This window comes from Oncorhynchus keta, chromosome 31, assembly GCF_023373465.1.
Source record: "Oncorhynchus keta strain PuntledgeMale-10-30-2019 chromosome 31, Oket_V2, whole genome shotgun sequence".
Taxonomy (NCBI): domain Eukaryota; kingdom Metazoa; phylum Chordata; class Actinopteri; order Salmoniformes; family Salmonidae; genus Oncorhynchus; species Oncorhynchus keta.
The window spans coordinates 4,175,005-4,189,542 of NC_068451.1; the positions used below are offsets into that span (position 1 = coordinate 4,175,005).

At 40.2% G+C, this 14,538-nt stretch overlaps 1 protein-coding gene across 1 annotated transcript; it reads right to left on the reverse strand.

Annotated features, from left to right (window-relative positions):
* Positions 1-4,457: 4,457 nt before the first annotated feature.
* galr1a (galanin receptor 1a) lies at positions 4,458-13,198 on the reverse strand. Its single transcript, XM_035745345.2, has 3 exons — positions 12,169-13,198; positions 11,854-11,919; positions 4,458-6,525 (listed from the first exon to the last, which is right to left on the reverse strand). The coding sequence occupies exons 1-3, from the start codon at positions 12,841-12,843 to the stop codon at positions 6,208-6,210; spliced, it is 1,059 nt and encodes a 352-aa protein (XP_035601238.1). The 5' UTR covers positions 12,844-13,198; the 3' UTR covers positions 4,458-6,207.
* Positions 13,199-14,538: the final 1,340 nt, after the last annotated feature.

Consider the following 14,538-nt stretch of genomic DNA (forward strand, 5'->3'; position numbering starts at 1 on the left):
CAATCCAGACTTTCAGAAATGCTTTGAATCCATATATAAATTCCTGTTCCGCTTCGCTGTTATGGTCACCAGGTCTAACTCTCTCTTCTGACAGTCCTGTCTTCTCTCTTGCCAGGATTTCTTCTCAGTGGAGAGATAATAGATGGATTCTCCAAACGTCCTCTTTCCATTGAGCTCCAAGTCCAGTTTGTTCACCTTTCCTGTAACTGGTCTCTCTCATTCGTGAGGGTGTTGAATCTGGCCTGTTGGTGTTTCCCTGCATGATAGTACTGGCCAAGGAGTCAATTTTATGGAACAGTCAGTCCTATGATCCCAACCATTAGGATAACATGCAGCAGCCCCAGACACATAGCTCTGGAGGGCCTCTTCCACCTCTGAAGATGTAGAGAGACTTGAGCACCAACACCACCCCCAAAATTCATAGTCTTCATTGTGCTGGATTCCTCGTTTTCAAATCCATCTTCCTTTGCAACAAGGTCCTCTGACATCATTACAAACTTGTATGATAAAATACAGTAACTTGTGCTCTTATCTCAGCTCTAATGTGGGGCTTGTACCTGTGTCTCTGCCCATTATAATGCTCTGATTTGTGTGTGTGTGTCTGTGTACATGTGTGTGTGTGTGTGTGTGTGTGTGTGTGTGTGTGTGTGTGTGTGTGTGTGTGTGTGTGTGTGTGTGTGTGTGTGTGTGTGTGTGTGTGTGTGTGTGTGTGTGTGTGTGTGTGTGTGTGTGTGTGTGTGTGTGTGTGGCTTATGCGATTCACTGTTTTTTTTGTAACAGGACACAAAACAAAACAAAAGAGCCCTGTCCTCGTTTGACTCCAAATATTCTTAGTTGGAATGCAGTGTCTGATAATACCACCCTACTGCTCATTACTTTTTATACACCAAAAACATACACTTTTACTCATTACTATTGCCCAAACCTGGTCTAAACTGAGTTTGTACAAAAATACACCCTGCAGCTCACCCTTTTTTGCCAGTATTGTAAATATTGACCAAACATATTTCAGACTTTCCAGAGATAATCCTTATTATCCATTATCCTTAGGAGAAAGCTCTCATCGGTAAGTATATTTATTGCCTGTTCAGAGTATCCCTTAGCTAATGTCTTTTATTCCACAGGAGACAGATTAATGATGTTATTCATATTAATTAGCTTTGGAGGGCAGCATCTCTAAAATATTTACAGTCTCATAACATGGTGTGTACAAACCCTCCCCTACCCGGTGTATAGTCAAATATGAGTCATAATTATGCTGGCAAAACAGTGGCAGCAGTCTTAAACCAAACAGTGCCGTGTTCAAATCAAATTGTATTGGTCACATTCACATGGTTAGCAGATGTTAATGCGAGGATAGCGAAATGCTTGTGCTTCTAGCTAAGACAGTGAAGTAATATCTAACAAGTAATCTAAGAAATTCACAACGACTACCTTACACACAGAAATGTAAAGGGATGAATAAGAATATGTACATATAAATACATGTATATGGATGAGCGATGGCCGTGTGGCATAGGCAAGATGCAGTAGATGGTATAGAATACAGTATATACATATGAGATAAGTACTGTAGGATATGTAGACATTATTAAAGTGCCAATATTTAAATTAATTAGTGATACCTTTATTAAATCAATTTATTACATTTCTTGTGGCCAGAGATTTGAGTCTGTGTGTTGGCAGCAGCCACTCTATGTCAGTCTGATGGCCTTGAGATAGAAGCTGTTTTTCAGTCTCTCGGTCCCAGCTTTGATGCACATGTACTGACCTCGCCTTCTGGATGATAGAGGGGTGAACAGGCAGTGGCTTGGGTGGTTGTTGTCCTTGATTATCTTTTTGGCCTTCCTGTGACATCGGGGGCTGTAGGTGTCCTGGAGGGCAGGTAATTTGCCCTCCAGAACAGTACAGATGCTGTATAATCATAAGTAAATAGTCAAAGCTGTGTGGAAACATAAGTGGGTGGGTGAGATAAAAGCCCTCACATACAGCTAGCATATGTTACATACAAGGGAGGGAGCAGATTGCTTGTTTAGTCAGCTGTTATCTACCTGCTGGGTCGATAAACTAGAATTCAAAGAGCAGATATCTTATCAACTCACAAAATACCAGCCCATCCACGAAAGCACAAAATGTGCAAAATATACTTTAACTACACATTAATATTTGTACCTCAACGTGGGTAGAAAGAACATGACCTTGTACCAAAAAACATATCCCAAAAGCATACCCAGGATGAAACCAGGTTTGAATGGTACAGCCCTCAACAATAGTCAATAATAGCCCTTACTTTCATCCTCTTCAGATTTAAATACATATATCTCAGTCCTCCAAAATCAATTGTACAAGATGTGGTTGGAGTGTGTTTGTGCTTTTGAGAAAAAGAGTGACCTTGATACAGTACTTTACGCTAGAACCATGGATGTTCTCTGCATGATTAAAGAGTTTCATTTATTGCCTAATAAATTTGGTACAGATGTAGGATCTTATTTTGTAGCAGAGAATTTTCCTGAGCCGCAGGAAATGCAGATGAGTTTCGTGATTTGCATAAATTAAATGAAAACCTGCACTAGCACACAGTTATTTTAGTAGTATTGCACTTTTCATGTAGCCTAATTTTGGCCAGGTAATAGCCTAACAACTATTCAAGCAACATTATGGATTAAAGTTCAAATCCATTTGCTGCAGGATTATGCTGTGACAATACTGGCCAAATTAAGATCCTACATCTGTAGGGGACAGCATTATTTATTATTCTTATTGCTGAGCATGGTGACCCATGCATGATGACTCATGGTGACCCTTAAAAGTAAGAGGTAGTAAAATAGCTTGCCAAGAAGATTATGAGTAAGGATAAAGTGTATATTTGGATGGGAGCTAGTGGTGTTTATTGTCCTGAAAGGGAGCATGCTACCAACAAAATTCACCACAAAAAGTTTGCAAGAAATAGTGGTTCTGGTATCAACTTCATCTCCACATTCTTGGAGGGCTATGCTTCCAGGATTAGATTGTTTTCATGTTTAATGTTTTATGTATGTTTTGTGCTCCAAGTGTGTTTACTAAGACTACTAAGTTCTAGAGATGGCATTTTTCACGCTTTCTGATGTGAGACATTTATTCCTGCAGAACTGGGTGGCGCTGGATGATGTGGCTGATGATTGGTTGCTTTCTAGTGCAAAAAAGATAAGCACATTCTGTATTCATGCCTTGCAAACCAATCTATTCTGAGGGATGCCAGTGGTCCATTGCCTGGGCTAAACAGTCCAATTCAGCACATTAGCCAAATGCCACATTCAGGAAATTGATTCTTCTCTCATGGGCCAGCTGGTTGTTACCTATTACCTCAATGGAAACGAAGACTTGATTGAGGGAATAAAAGTGAAATACAGATGGTGAAATTCCAAAACATCTACCTTCATCACAATACTGTATATTGTATGTTCATAGTAGACAAAAATACAACAAATTAAACCAGTGAGTCTTTTCATGAGGAAACATATTGCTTGTCACAACATGATCAACAGTTTAATGTGATATGAACATGTATAAGCACCGCATTGGCAAATTATAAAAGTGTCGATTTTTTCCCAGCATAATATGGCACAAGAAAAAAGCCTTTCACATTTGTCCAAACATTTTAGAAATTGAAATACGGATAGATATTTTACAGAGTGACACGTGTAGAAAGTTTCTTCCATTTCAGAAAATAAACATTTGATTCACTGTGTTCTGGAGCAGAAACTAATTGTGGGGGGATTGAAAGAATCATCAAGAGTCTTAATTCATCAAGAGAGTCTTCATTAATATTAAACACACTGATAATGAGGGATTAAAAGGAATAATTTAACATGATTATCACTTGGTAGTCTCTGGGTTGCATTAATCCGTAAATACAAAATGAAATAATTAGTCGTTCCCAATCATTAGTAGTTCCAACGATTCTATGGGCAGCTGAGTTTGAGTGTAATTGTAAATTTGAGGACGTCCTTATGTGGTGGTGAGTGAAAATGTGACAAGAGTCACATTGCTTTGCAAGGTGGTTGGTTGGTTGGTTTTGGTTGGTTGTGGTGAATGTAAATTGCAGGATTTGCAATCTGTGAGTAGCAGAAGTATCTACTCCATGCATGTTCTTGTTTTCTAACCTTACCCCAACCCGAAAACACTTACCGTAACCACTTGCTACAGTAGCATACCCAAACTTAACCTTACCCTGCCTACCACTTACCCTAACCACTTATTAGCATGCCTAAACCTAACCCATTCTAGATGTTCATTACTGATATTTGTTTATGCTAAGTAAGAGTGTGCAACAGTGCCTCGCTATGGAGAAAGCCACACACCGTACAATGAACACAAAGTGAGTTTCCCATGGCAGTACTGAAATATATACAAATCTGTATTAGATAGTTTTGTCCTATACCATGGATAGAAATAACCAAAGTGCTGTCTCTCCCATGTTTTTAGTTTTTTACTGTTTCATTCTTGTTCTCTATCTACAACCACTGTGATTATTATTATTTGACCCTGCTGGTCATCTATGAACGTTTGAACATCTTGGCCATGTTCTGTTATAACCTCCACCTGGCACAGCCAGAAGAGGACTGGCCAACCCTCAGAACCTGGTTCCTCTCTAGGTTTCTTCCTAGGTTCCTGTCTTTCTAGGGAATAGTTCCTAACCACCGTGCTTCTATATCTGCATTGCTTGCTGTTTGGGGTTTAAGGCTGGGTTTCTGTATAGTACTTTGTGACATCGGGTGATGTAAAAAGGGCTTTATAAATACATTTGATTGATTGATTGATAGAGTAGACAATCCCTGATTGGATTATGTTAACCAAACAAAATATTTAAATATTTAAAGAGTATTAGCTAGCTTTCGACACATAAAATGAGAAGTGACTTTTTCAAATCTCTCTCACATACACTAAACTATCAAACATTAGCTGTGAAAAGGGGCAGGATATACTTTTGTGAGAATAGTTATGTTTTTTTCTGTTTACTTCTGATTGTAAGTGACAAACAAAATCTTGGCAGTCTCTGATCTTTGAAGATTTTTCTTTAGTTTACTCTGTAATGATGAGGGGAAATGGAAGTCAAAGGGTAACGAGATCCCACACAATGCCTTTGAAGCAAGGTTGCTCAGTGATCCAGCACTAAGATAAAACCACATACTGTACCTGTACAAGTTGTAATGTACAAGCCAAAGTCATCACAAAACAATACGCCAGAAAACATGGACTTAAGCTTTCCATATCATACACCAATTTAATAAATAAGATAAAGTAGGCTTATATTGACTAGACATTATACTATTTTTAAATAGTTTATACAATAGTATTATTAAAAGTCCCAACGTGTTTTTTTCTCCATTGAAAACTCTCTATTACAGATGGCAAGACAGGTTTAAGTTATACGGACAACATTTCCCTTGTATACACATTGGCAACTCGCAACAAGAGAATTGGCCATTACAATCAAACAACAAAATGCTTTCTCTTCAAAAAATATTCAACTTTAAAGAGAAAATTACACTGTGCATTTTTTATATTCTGAGCAATATCTAATAGAGCAATAGCTAATATTTTTTTTTAACAATTCAAAACTACTCCATGATAGGATACTATGTACAATATACAGCAGTAACCTCAGGCTTTAATGTGTAGAGTGAAGCTATATTATAGACGCTAATTTCAATAGCTACTTAAGACAGCCTAAATGCAGTGTTAAGAAGGACCAACAATATGCACATGCACAAAATATCTGCACATATAAGAAGGCAAATGACCAAACGTTCACAGTTTTGATTTATAAGAAGAGGGTCAGTGAAATATCAAAGTCCACATTCTTTCCATTCCTGAGAGTCAGACTCAGCAATCTTCCTGTGATAATGACAGAGAGAACGAGAGAGAAAGCAAGATAGAGGGAGAGAGAGGGAGCAAGAGAGAAAGAGAAAGGAAGAGAGATGCTCACTACACATATGATCGTATGTCCAGTATGGCACATCGTCTGGCGTAGCATTATTCTGATGACGGAACAGCGCTGATGTGGACCTATGTGGACCTTGAGTGCATATCCAGTTTTCTTCATATTGTCTTCATACAATCTCTGAATCGAAACATGGAATCTCATTGCATTATATGTCTCAGAAGGCCCCTTGAAAACAACCAATCATCATGTCCGTAGTTGAGCTGGCACTCGGTGTCCTCCAATCAGACGTTGGTGCAGTTGGTGGAGGGTGGTGTGTTGTCCACCTTGCTGCGGAACTCCTTGAGTTCGTTGAGAGGGGAGTTGGTAATCTGACACCTGAACACCTGCTTGTAGGCCTTTCTGAAGTTCTCCGAGAGGAAGGCATAGATGACAGGGTTGACGGAGGAGTTGCTATAGGCCAGGCAGTGGGCCGCCACCCGGAACAAGAAGGACCACTGGGTCAAGGGGAAGTTGCCAAACTCCACCCACAGGTGGACCACATGGTGAGGGAGCCATGACAGGCAGAACACCACCACCACTACAAGAACCGTCTGGGCAGTCTAGTGGGGAGAGAGAGGGGATGCATCTTTTAATGTCAGTACATTGTCTATTTGTTATAACGGTGTGTGTCCACTAAGCATGTGACATGTATAACCTTGTCTCTTTATGAGATTATCTTTCAGTCGAATCTGGGATGTTCTCATGCCTTTTGCCAAAACTAGCAGAGTTAACGGTGGCACCTGTCAGCTGAAATGCCAATTTCATGCTTGCTGGCCTGCTCTGCCTTTCCCCTGCATTCCTGGCTTGCAGATTGATTTACTGTTGTGTTAAATAATTAGCACACAACATGGGAGATATACTAAAGAGCGGGAACATACTAAAAAGGCATTGGGGCTGGGCTGGAGATGTTTACAAATGTCTTGCTTTCCGCTGCTTATTTAGGTAAAAGGGAGGCTTGAGTGTCTGCCTGCCACAGTAGTCCCCGAGCCCCACTAACAGGGTATCCCATGGAGCTTTACAGGAAACTGGGAAATGATGTTGAGAAAAAAGGAGGGAGGGATGGCAGGGGAAAAGATATATGGTCAAAGACCGATAGGAACGCAGGCCATTAAAAACAGACCTGTGGTATAAAGACAGAACGACAGAGAGATCAGACATACAGACACAGAGGGGTAGATGTAACTAAGTAATGACTTGATGAACGGAGGTTTTCAGTAAGCTTGGTGGCATCATGAAAATGTACATAAGTCCAGCTCAAACGCCTACCATTTAGCACTACAACCAGCCCAAAATCAACATCAACCACATTGTTGCAAAAGGCACAGCCACATAAAAAATCTCCCTTTCACCTGTTCCCAGGTCTCCTTTGAAGACTGACAGAACTGACTGTACACTGAACTCCCAATCATTCAGCGCTGTCAAATTGGTATGTGTCGTGTTCAATTGCTCATTGAACAGTCAAATCCCAAATTTAAAACAGAAATAACCTTGGAGGTGTTTGAGTCTATGTGGTGTTTCTCTAGAAAGACCGAGCACAGCTAATTTGACGGTGACAACTTGTGAATCTGTAAATAGGTCTTGGGCTCATATATGGAAAAATAAATATATAAATCACTCTCTTAAGCTACTGTATGTGGTATATAAGAGGAATCTGAATTTGTATGTATAGTACAGCACACACAAATGCCCACGCACACACACACGAACACGCCCACACACACACACACACACACACGAACACGCCCACACACAAACACGCTCACACACACACAAACACGCCCACACACACACACACAAACACGCCCACACACACACACACAAACACGCCCACACACACACACACAAACACACACACACACACACACACACACACACACACACACACACACACACACACACACACACACACACACACACACACACACACACACACACACACACAGTCAGAGGGGCTAAAAATCCTCCAAAAGACAAAATCAATGAAGTGAAACAGTGGAGGTAGAACATTGTGACTACCCCTCTGCCATCCTCACCTTGAAGGGCTTTAGCTCCATATTTAGAGGTTTTTGGAAGAACCAGTCCAGCATTGGCATCCATAACAATTCATGTGTGCTGTTTAAATGCCTAAATGAATGGTAAAACTGTTAAATCTGCTAATGAACTGTACCTCACACCTCCTACATAGGGAATTCATTAAAACATAGTGGCATGCCAATCAAAAACAAACCCGTTTCCTGCTCCAGGGAACACATTTTTTTTTGCAGAACAGCCTAAAGATGTTTTTGTAAGACTGCAATCGCTAACAACCGTCTGTTGACATTTAATTTCTATGAGTATGTTTATTATGAAGTGTCAGAAAGTACTGGAATTCATATGACACATCACATTTATAACCAAGGGCATGATACAAAAATCCGGGTTTATCTGGCCTCGTGTCACGATTCCCTTTATAATAATCCAAACACATTGTCAAGATTATTGTTTTGACATAGACTGACCAGGTGAAACCAGTTGAAAGCTATGATCCCTTGTTAAATCCACTTCAATCTGTGTAGATGAAGGGGAGGAAACAGGTTGAAGACGGATGTTTAAGCCTTGAGACAATTGAGACATGGATTGTGTATGTGTGCCATTCAGAGCGTGAATAGGCAAGACAAATGTTTTTAAGTGCCTTTGAACAGGGTCTGGTAGTAGGTGCCAGGCGCACCGGTTTGTGTCAAGAACTGCAACGCTGCTGGGTTTTTCACACTCAACAGTTTCCCGTGTGCATCAAGAATGGTCCACCACCCAAAGGACATCCAGCCAACTTGACACAACTGTGGGAAGCATTGGCTGTTCTGAGGGCAAAGGTGGGAGGAGGAACTCAATATTAGGAAGGTGTTCTTAATGTTTTGTACACACAGACACACAAACACACAATTTATTATACCTTTAATTGAACACCTTGTCTCTTGATCTGCCTATGGACACAGCCTCAGTTTACTCATTTGATGCATTTAATTGTATCCACAGTGATAGCTTTACCTGTAAACAAAATAAGGCTGGTTGGGTGAGATGATTGACGACTCAAACATGTGCATCGATTTGAACCAGGCAGCAGTATCTCATCAGCTAGGTTTCCATCCAATTTGCGACATATTTTCACACGAGTATACTCTAAAAATCTGCATAAAAACAATATGTGCATTTTCCCACCAGAGATGTGTTCCAATCAAATTGGCTTCTTGTGGCTGTGCTTGATGACGTAGTGCACATAAAAAATCACTTTTGTGGTTAAATTCCCATGTATCAGATAAAAAAAAGATATACGTTAAATGGGTTTCCATCACATATTCAACTCTACTGATGGTTTTGTCACAAAATAAATTGCGTTATATAGCGAACCCTCTGGTATTGGCACGTGCGCCCTTAGCCAACAGCTTGCAGATACAATGTGGGTATAGCCTATATGATGAGATTATATTATGGACAAAATAGCGAGATTGTTTTTATTTGTCAAATAGCAGCCAAGCATCGGTCATCATGTCATCAGAATAAGACCCTCGATATTTATTGGAAAGGAGCATCAAGTTCATCACCTTGCACTTTCACCACCCGGTGAAGTTCATCATAATTTATTTCATTTGTAGCCTAATAAACTGAATTCTTTCCTGAGTCGTAGTGAGAGGACCACACAACATGTAATGGAGTCACGCGATTACGTGATATGATGGTTATTATTAAAAGCGTATCTCGCATAATTGATTTTACTGACACAAAAAGATCCCACCTTGTCTGAAGTATTTAGTTGTGTTGACATTTGGAAAGTTTACCGACAAATTAGCCGTTTCCATCAGGCCTGTTGTGTCATTTATCCGACATGTACTTTACTCGCATGAAAAGGTTGGATGGAACCTGATTATAGCTATTCCCGGAGACAAATATTTCAGTAATCAGAGTTTATACTTATTGAATGACATTGAAACTGTCTAGATGTGACAAAATGAGAATACATTTTTGTGAACACTTTGTTCAGACCATCATTAATATGTTATTCTTTAGTTATGTGTAAGCCATATGGACCCATGTCTGGGCATATTGTAACGGCCAACACTAATGAGCCAATGTATGAAAAAATCTGAGGACACTACTGAACCGTTTATTTGGAGCATATTGGCTAGAACAAATATAGATCTCTGAGGCCCATATTTTGGTGTGTGATACAGTTCTGACAGACGGTCAGAGCCAGGCGAGCAGCAGCAGCGGGTTGGTTTAGACAGGCAAATGGCCATTAAAGAAGAGTAATGGCTGAAAGTCCAGTTTGATTGCACTTTCCCACCCTGCTGCTTCACTCAAGTGTGGTAATTGACAGACGCTTCAGGGACATTGTAAATTGAATGTACCGCCGATACCAAGTGCCGTATATTCAACTTACAATACTGACTAAGTTGATCGGTTATTTTTCTTCGCTAGACTTCTATGTTTGCCTACAAAACTGGCAATGGGAAGTTGGTTCTTCCATGGTATACGTTGCCGCTCTATGCAGGTGAATCATGCACCCCAAAAAATGTGAGCTGGCACAAAGTACGTGAGGATGGCTAGGGGGTGGTCTGGAGGGGATGGAGGTTGGAGATGTTTTCCCTTTTCAAACACCTGAAACAGCTTTTTCCTACCATCTAGAGCCATAATCATTATGATTCATTCTATGTCAATAATATGTATATTTGGCTGCATATCTAAGCATACCTCTTGAGCTGTCTGTGGTTCTTCTTTTAAAGAAACTAATATATGCTTCTCTGCATCTCTGCTAAAATCTGGGTAAAATATTGAAAGGTGTGCGAGTTTTGTTCAGTGCATGTCGTTATTGTTTGTTTTTCTAAAGTCTACCAATCTTGCCAGAAAACATGTCAGCTAAGATAGACAAGATAGCTACTCTAACTTGATTGATTGCATGAAATGGCTTCTTGGTAGCTAGTTATGAGTTTGGGAGATAAGGAATTGATCTGTGCCGGCTAAAGCCAACTTCATAACATTTCTAGGTGGCTAGTGGTATTACAGAGAAACAACAACCATTTATATTTAATGTTTTAAAACAGGACAAAACGGATAATGGACATGACACGTCTGGCTCTATGCTTCTATACACAATGTCTCTGAAAATGGCACATTACTAAACACGGGCTTTCTCAAATGACATTGAGATTGTGTAACGACTTGAACCAAATTGATAATCAACATCATTATAAACATCATCATAAAGTGCATTGAAAAGTAAGAGGGATTGGACATTGCACATTGAACATTGCATGACATGATTATATCTTTGAAAACATCTTATCCAAACAGTGTTTTTAGACTCCTAGAGTTCAAGACAAGATGTATAGAAAAAGTATTCAAGTAAAAATGTTTTTAAAAAACAACAAAACAGGGTCTCCGTCACTTGTTTGCCATATAGCTGAGCTGTGATGAGGCGTAAACTCCTCTCGAAATCATAGAACGCTCTTTAAAATGCAAGGACTGACAGGCCAAGATAGTTCAATCCTAGATATAGTTGAAACCATATTTTCAAGCTATACAATGTTTCTTTGCGTTCTTTGTGTTTGTAAACACGTAATAAAACCTTGTATTTTGGGTTATGATAAAGCAATAGTGGGTCATAGTGCTAAGCTCGTGAGACATGTAATAAGTTATATTCTTCAAGAATCATTAAGTAAATATTAAGAATTGAAATGACCATGCACGGCTTCCTCAATCCCAGACTGTAGCTTTAAATCCTAGACTGCGCCTGGACAACTGGTGTGGGAGACTGTAATACTCAAACATACTGCATGTCTGAGGCTGTACGCCATACAATGAATAATCACCATCAACAGTAAATATGTAAACGTGATGAATGTTTTTTTACATACCTTTTTTTTCGACGCCTCTGACTTTTTGGACATGTTTCTGAGTTTTTTGTGCAGGTGATTTAAAACCTGAAAATGCATAAAGAATTGTGTGATGACATACCAAACGATTGTTTAAAGCCTATACTCTAAAATATATATATATATTTAATAACATTATACTGAAATAATTTCTTTTCAAAAGCTATCTAATTTACGTCTTAGTTATCCACATTTTAGATGACCCAAACTCAGAAATTGACCTATGTAAAGGCATTCATAACTCATTGTGAATACAATTATCTATCAATAATAAATCAATCGGGATTGCTTTCTTACCTTTGCGTAGCAGAACGAAATCAGCAACAGGGGCAATACATAACCAAAAACAAACGTGCAAACAACATAGACTTTCTTTTGGTTTTGATCCGGCCACACTTCCCAGCAATAGGTGTGATTCTCGTCTCTCTGGTATATGTTGTGTATGACCGCGACTGGCGCCGCCATGGCCAAAGACAGTATCCAAATGACCACCACTCCGATCAAAGCGTGCTTTGACACACGGATGGAGGACGATTTTCTGGAGTGAACAATGGCAATGTAACGGTCCACCGACATCGCGGACAAGGTGAAAATACTGACCAGCATAGAAACGGTGAAGAAATAATGAATAAACTTGCAGATGAAGGCACCTAGAACCCATGTCGGCATCATGTAAATAGTTGACTGAAAGGGGATGCAGAAAAGCAGGTAGGACAGGTCGGCGATGCTAAGGTTGAGGATGAATATGTTGGTGGTGCTCCGTGGTTTTCCGGGTTTACTGTGGGCCAGCACCGTGATAACCATGGAGTTTCCCAACACTCCAAGTGTAAAGATGAGTCCGAAAACCAAAAGCGTAATGAAGTTGTCCATGCCAATCCCGAACAAAAGTTTCGGATTTTCCTCCTCGATATCCGTTCTGTTGACATACCATGGTGCAAATTCGGTTAGGTTGTCCAAACCTGACGAGTTCATCACTTTTTCTAGTTCTGAAATATTGTCAAATGTAAGTGAAGGGGGCACAAATGCCTTATTATGTCTTCCAGGGGCGTTTGACACTAGCTGGCAGGCGTTTTTGCCTATTCAGATAATTAAAGCATAATTTGTTTCAAGGTCTCTTGAGTCTCTTGAATGCAGCCATCACACAATATTGTATCTCAATTCGTTGCAATGTTCCTCATTGTTTTTCGATACAATATAAGTGAAGATATTTTTTATGAGACATTTTGTCAATATGTTTGAAGTTAGCTGCCCAGAGTGTACTGTTCTATATATTCTTGGTGCGTAATGCAGTTGTTGTCTCCACCTGATGCGTCCTCAGTCGCTGGATGGCTTCGCTCAAATCCCTCCTCGCCCTATTTCCCCCCACATATTATAGAAGGGGCTGGGCTGCGCGTCTCACGTCAGCTTTCAGTACCACCGCCCAAGATGTACTAAAAAGCACTCCAAAATTAAATTAGCCTGTCCACGTTCTCGTGGCCATAATTATGCACAATGCGATGTATAAGACATCGAATGACATCATTCTCTTCTAGGCTAACATGTGGGGCGATTGCAATTGTTAACAGCAGTCTAATATACACTGAGTGTACAAAATATTCGGAACACCGTCCTAATATTGAGTTGCACCCCCTTTTGGCCTAAGAACATCCTACATTTGTCGGGGCATGGACTCTTCAAGGTGTCAAAAGCATTTCACAGGGATGCTGGCCGATGTTGACTCCAAAGATTCCCACAGTTGGCTGCATGTCCCTCGGCTGGTGAACCATACTTGATACACATGGGACAATTTTGAACGTGAAAACCCCAGCAACGTTGCAGTTCTTGACACACTCAAACCGGTGAGCCTGGCACCTACTACTATACCCCGTTCAAAGGCACTTAAATATTTTGTCTTGCCCATTCACCCTCTGAATAGCACACATACACAATCCATGTCTCAATCCATGGCTCAATGCAAATAGTCCCGGTGGCTATTTGATTAATTGTTCAGCATTAATTGTTCTCTTGATAATGTTGTGTACACTCAGTGTAGTTGGCATTCATAATTTCTATGAAATGGGCTGTTGGCTTATGAAACAAGGTGCTGGATTTGTGCTTAGGTTTAGTGGGCCAGGCCTGACCAACATTATCTCATCCCAAAGTATTATTTTAACAAACAACAAGCATCAGCTCCTATCTGATCATGGCAAATGGTTGTGCCTGGCTCTTGTTCTGGCAGTAGGCCTAGAGCTTGTATTTAGGGATAGGCTACTTTATGAGATAGAGGCATTTACAGAAAAAGATACAGAATCCATAATAGCCCATTAGTATATCCCCCAATGTTCTCCGCACTGGATGGCCAAATCTTGGTGCCATTCCTCCTCTGCTGAACAGCATCAGGACAAAGAAAAGTGTGCTCTCTAGAACAAATCATTTCAGTTGTCTCTGATATCCTTCAATTTGCTTCCATTCGCCCATATAATTTACTAATTGATGTTACAGCCCTCTGGTTAATGTCATTTTTCAGTTGGGAACTCCCTTCATTCTCACATATGTGCAGGACTAAACAGCACAGATGAGATTTATGACTGGTGGATCATGCTTAAAACACACACACACACACACATGCATGCATGGACACACACACACACGCGTGCGCACACACACATACATGCATGGACACACACA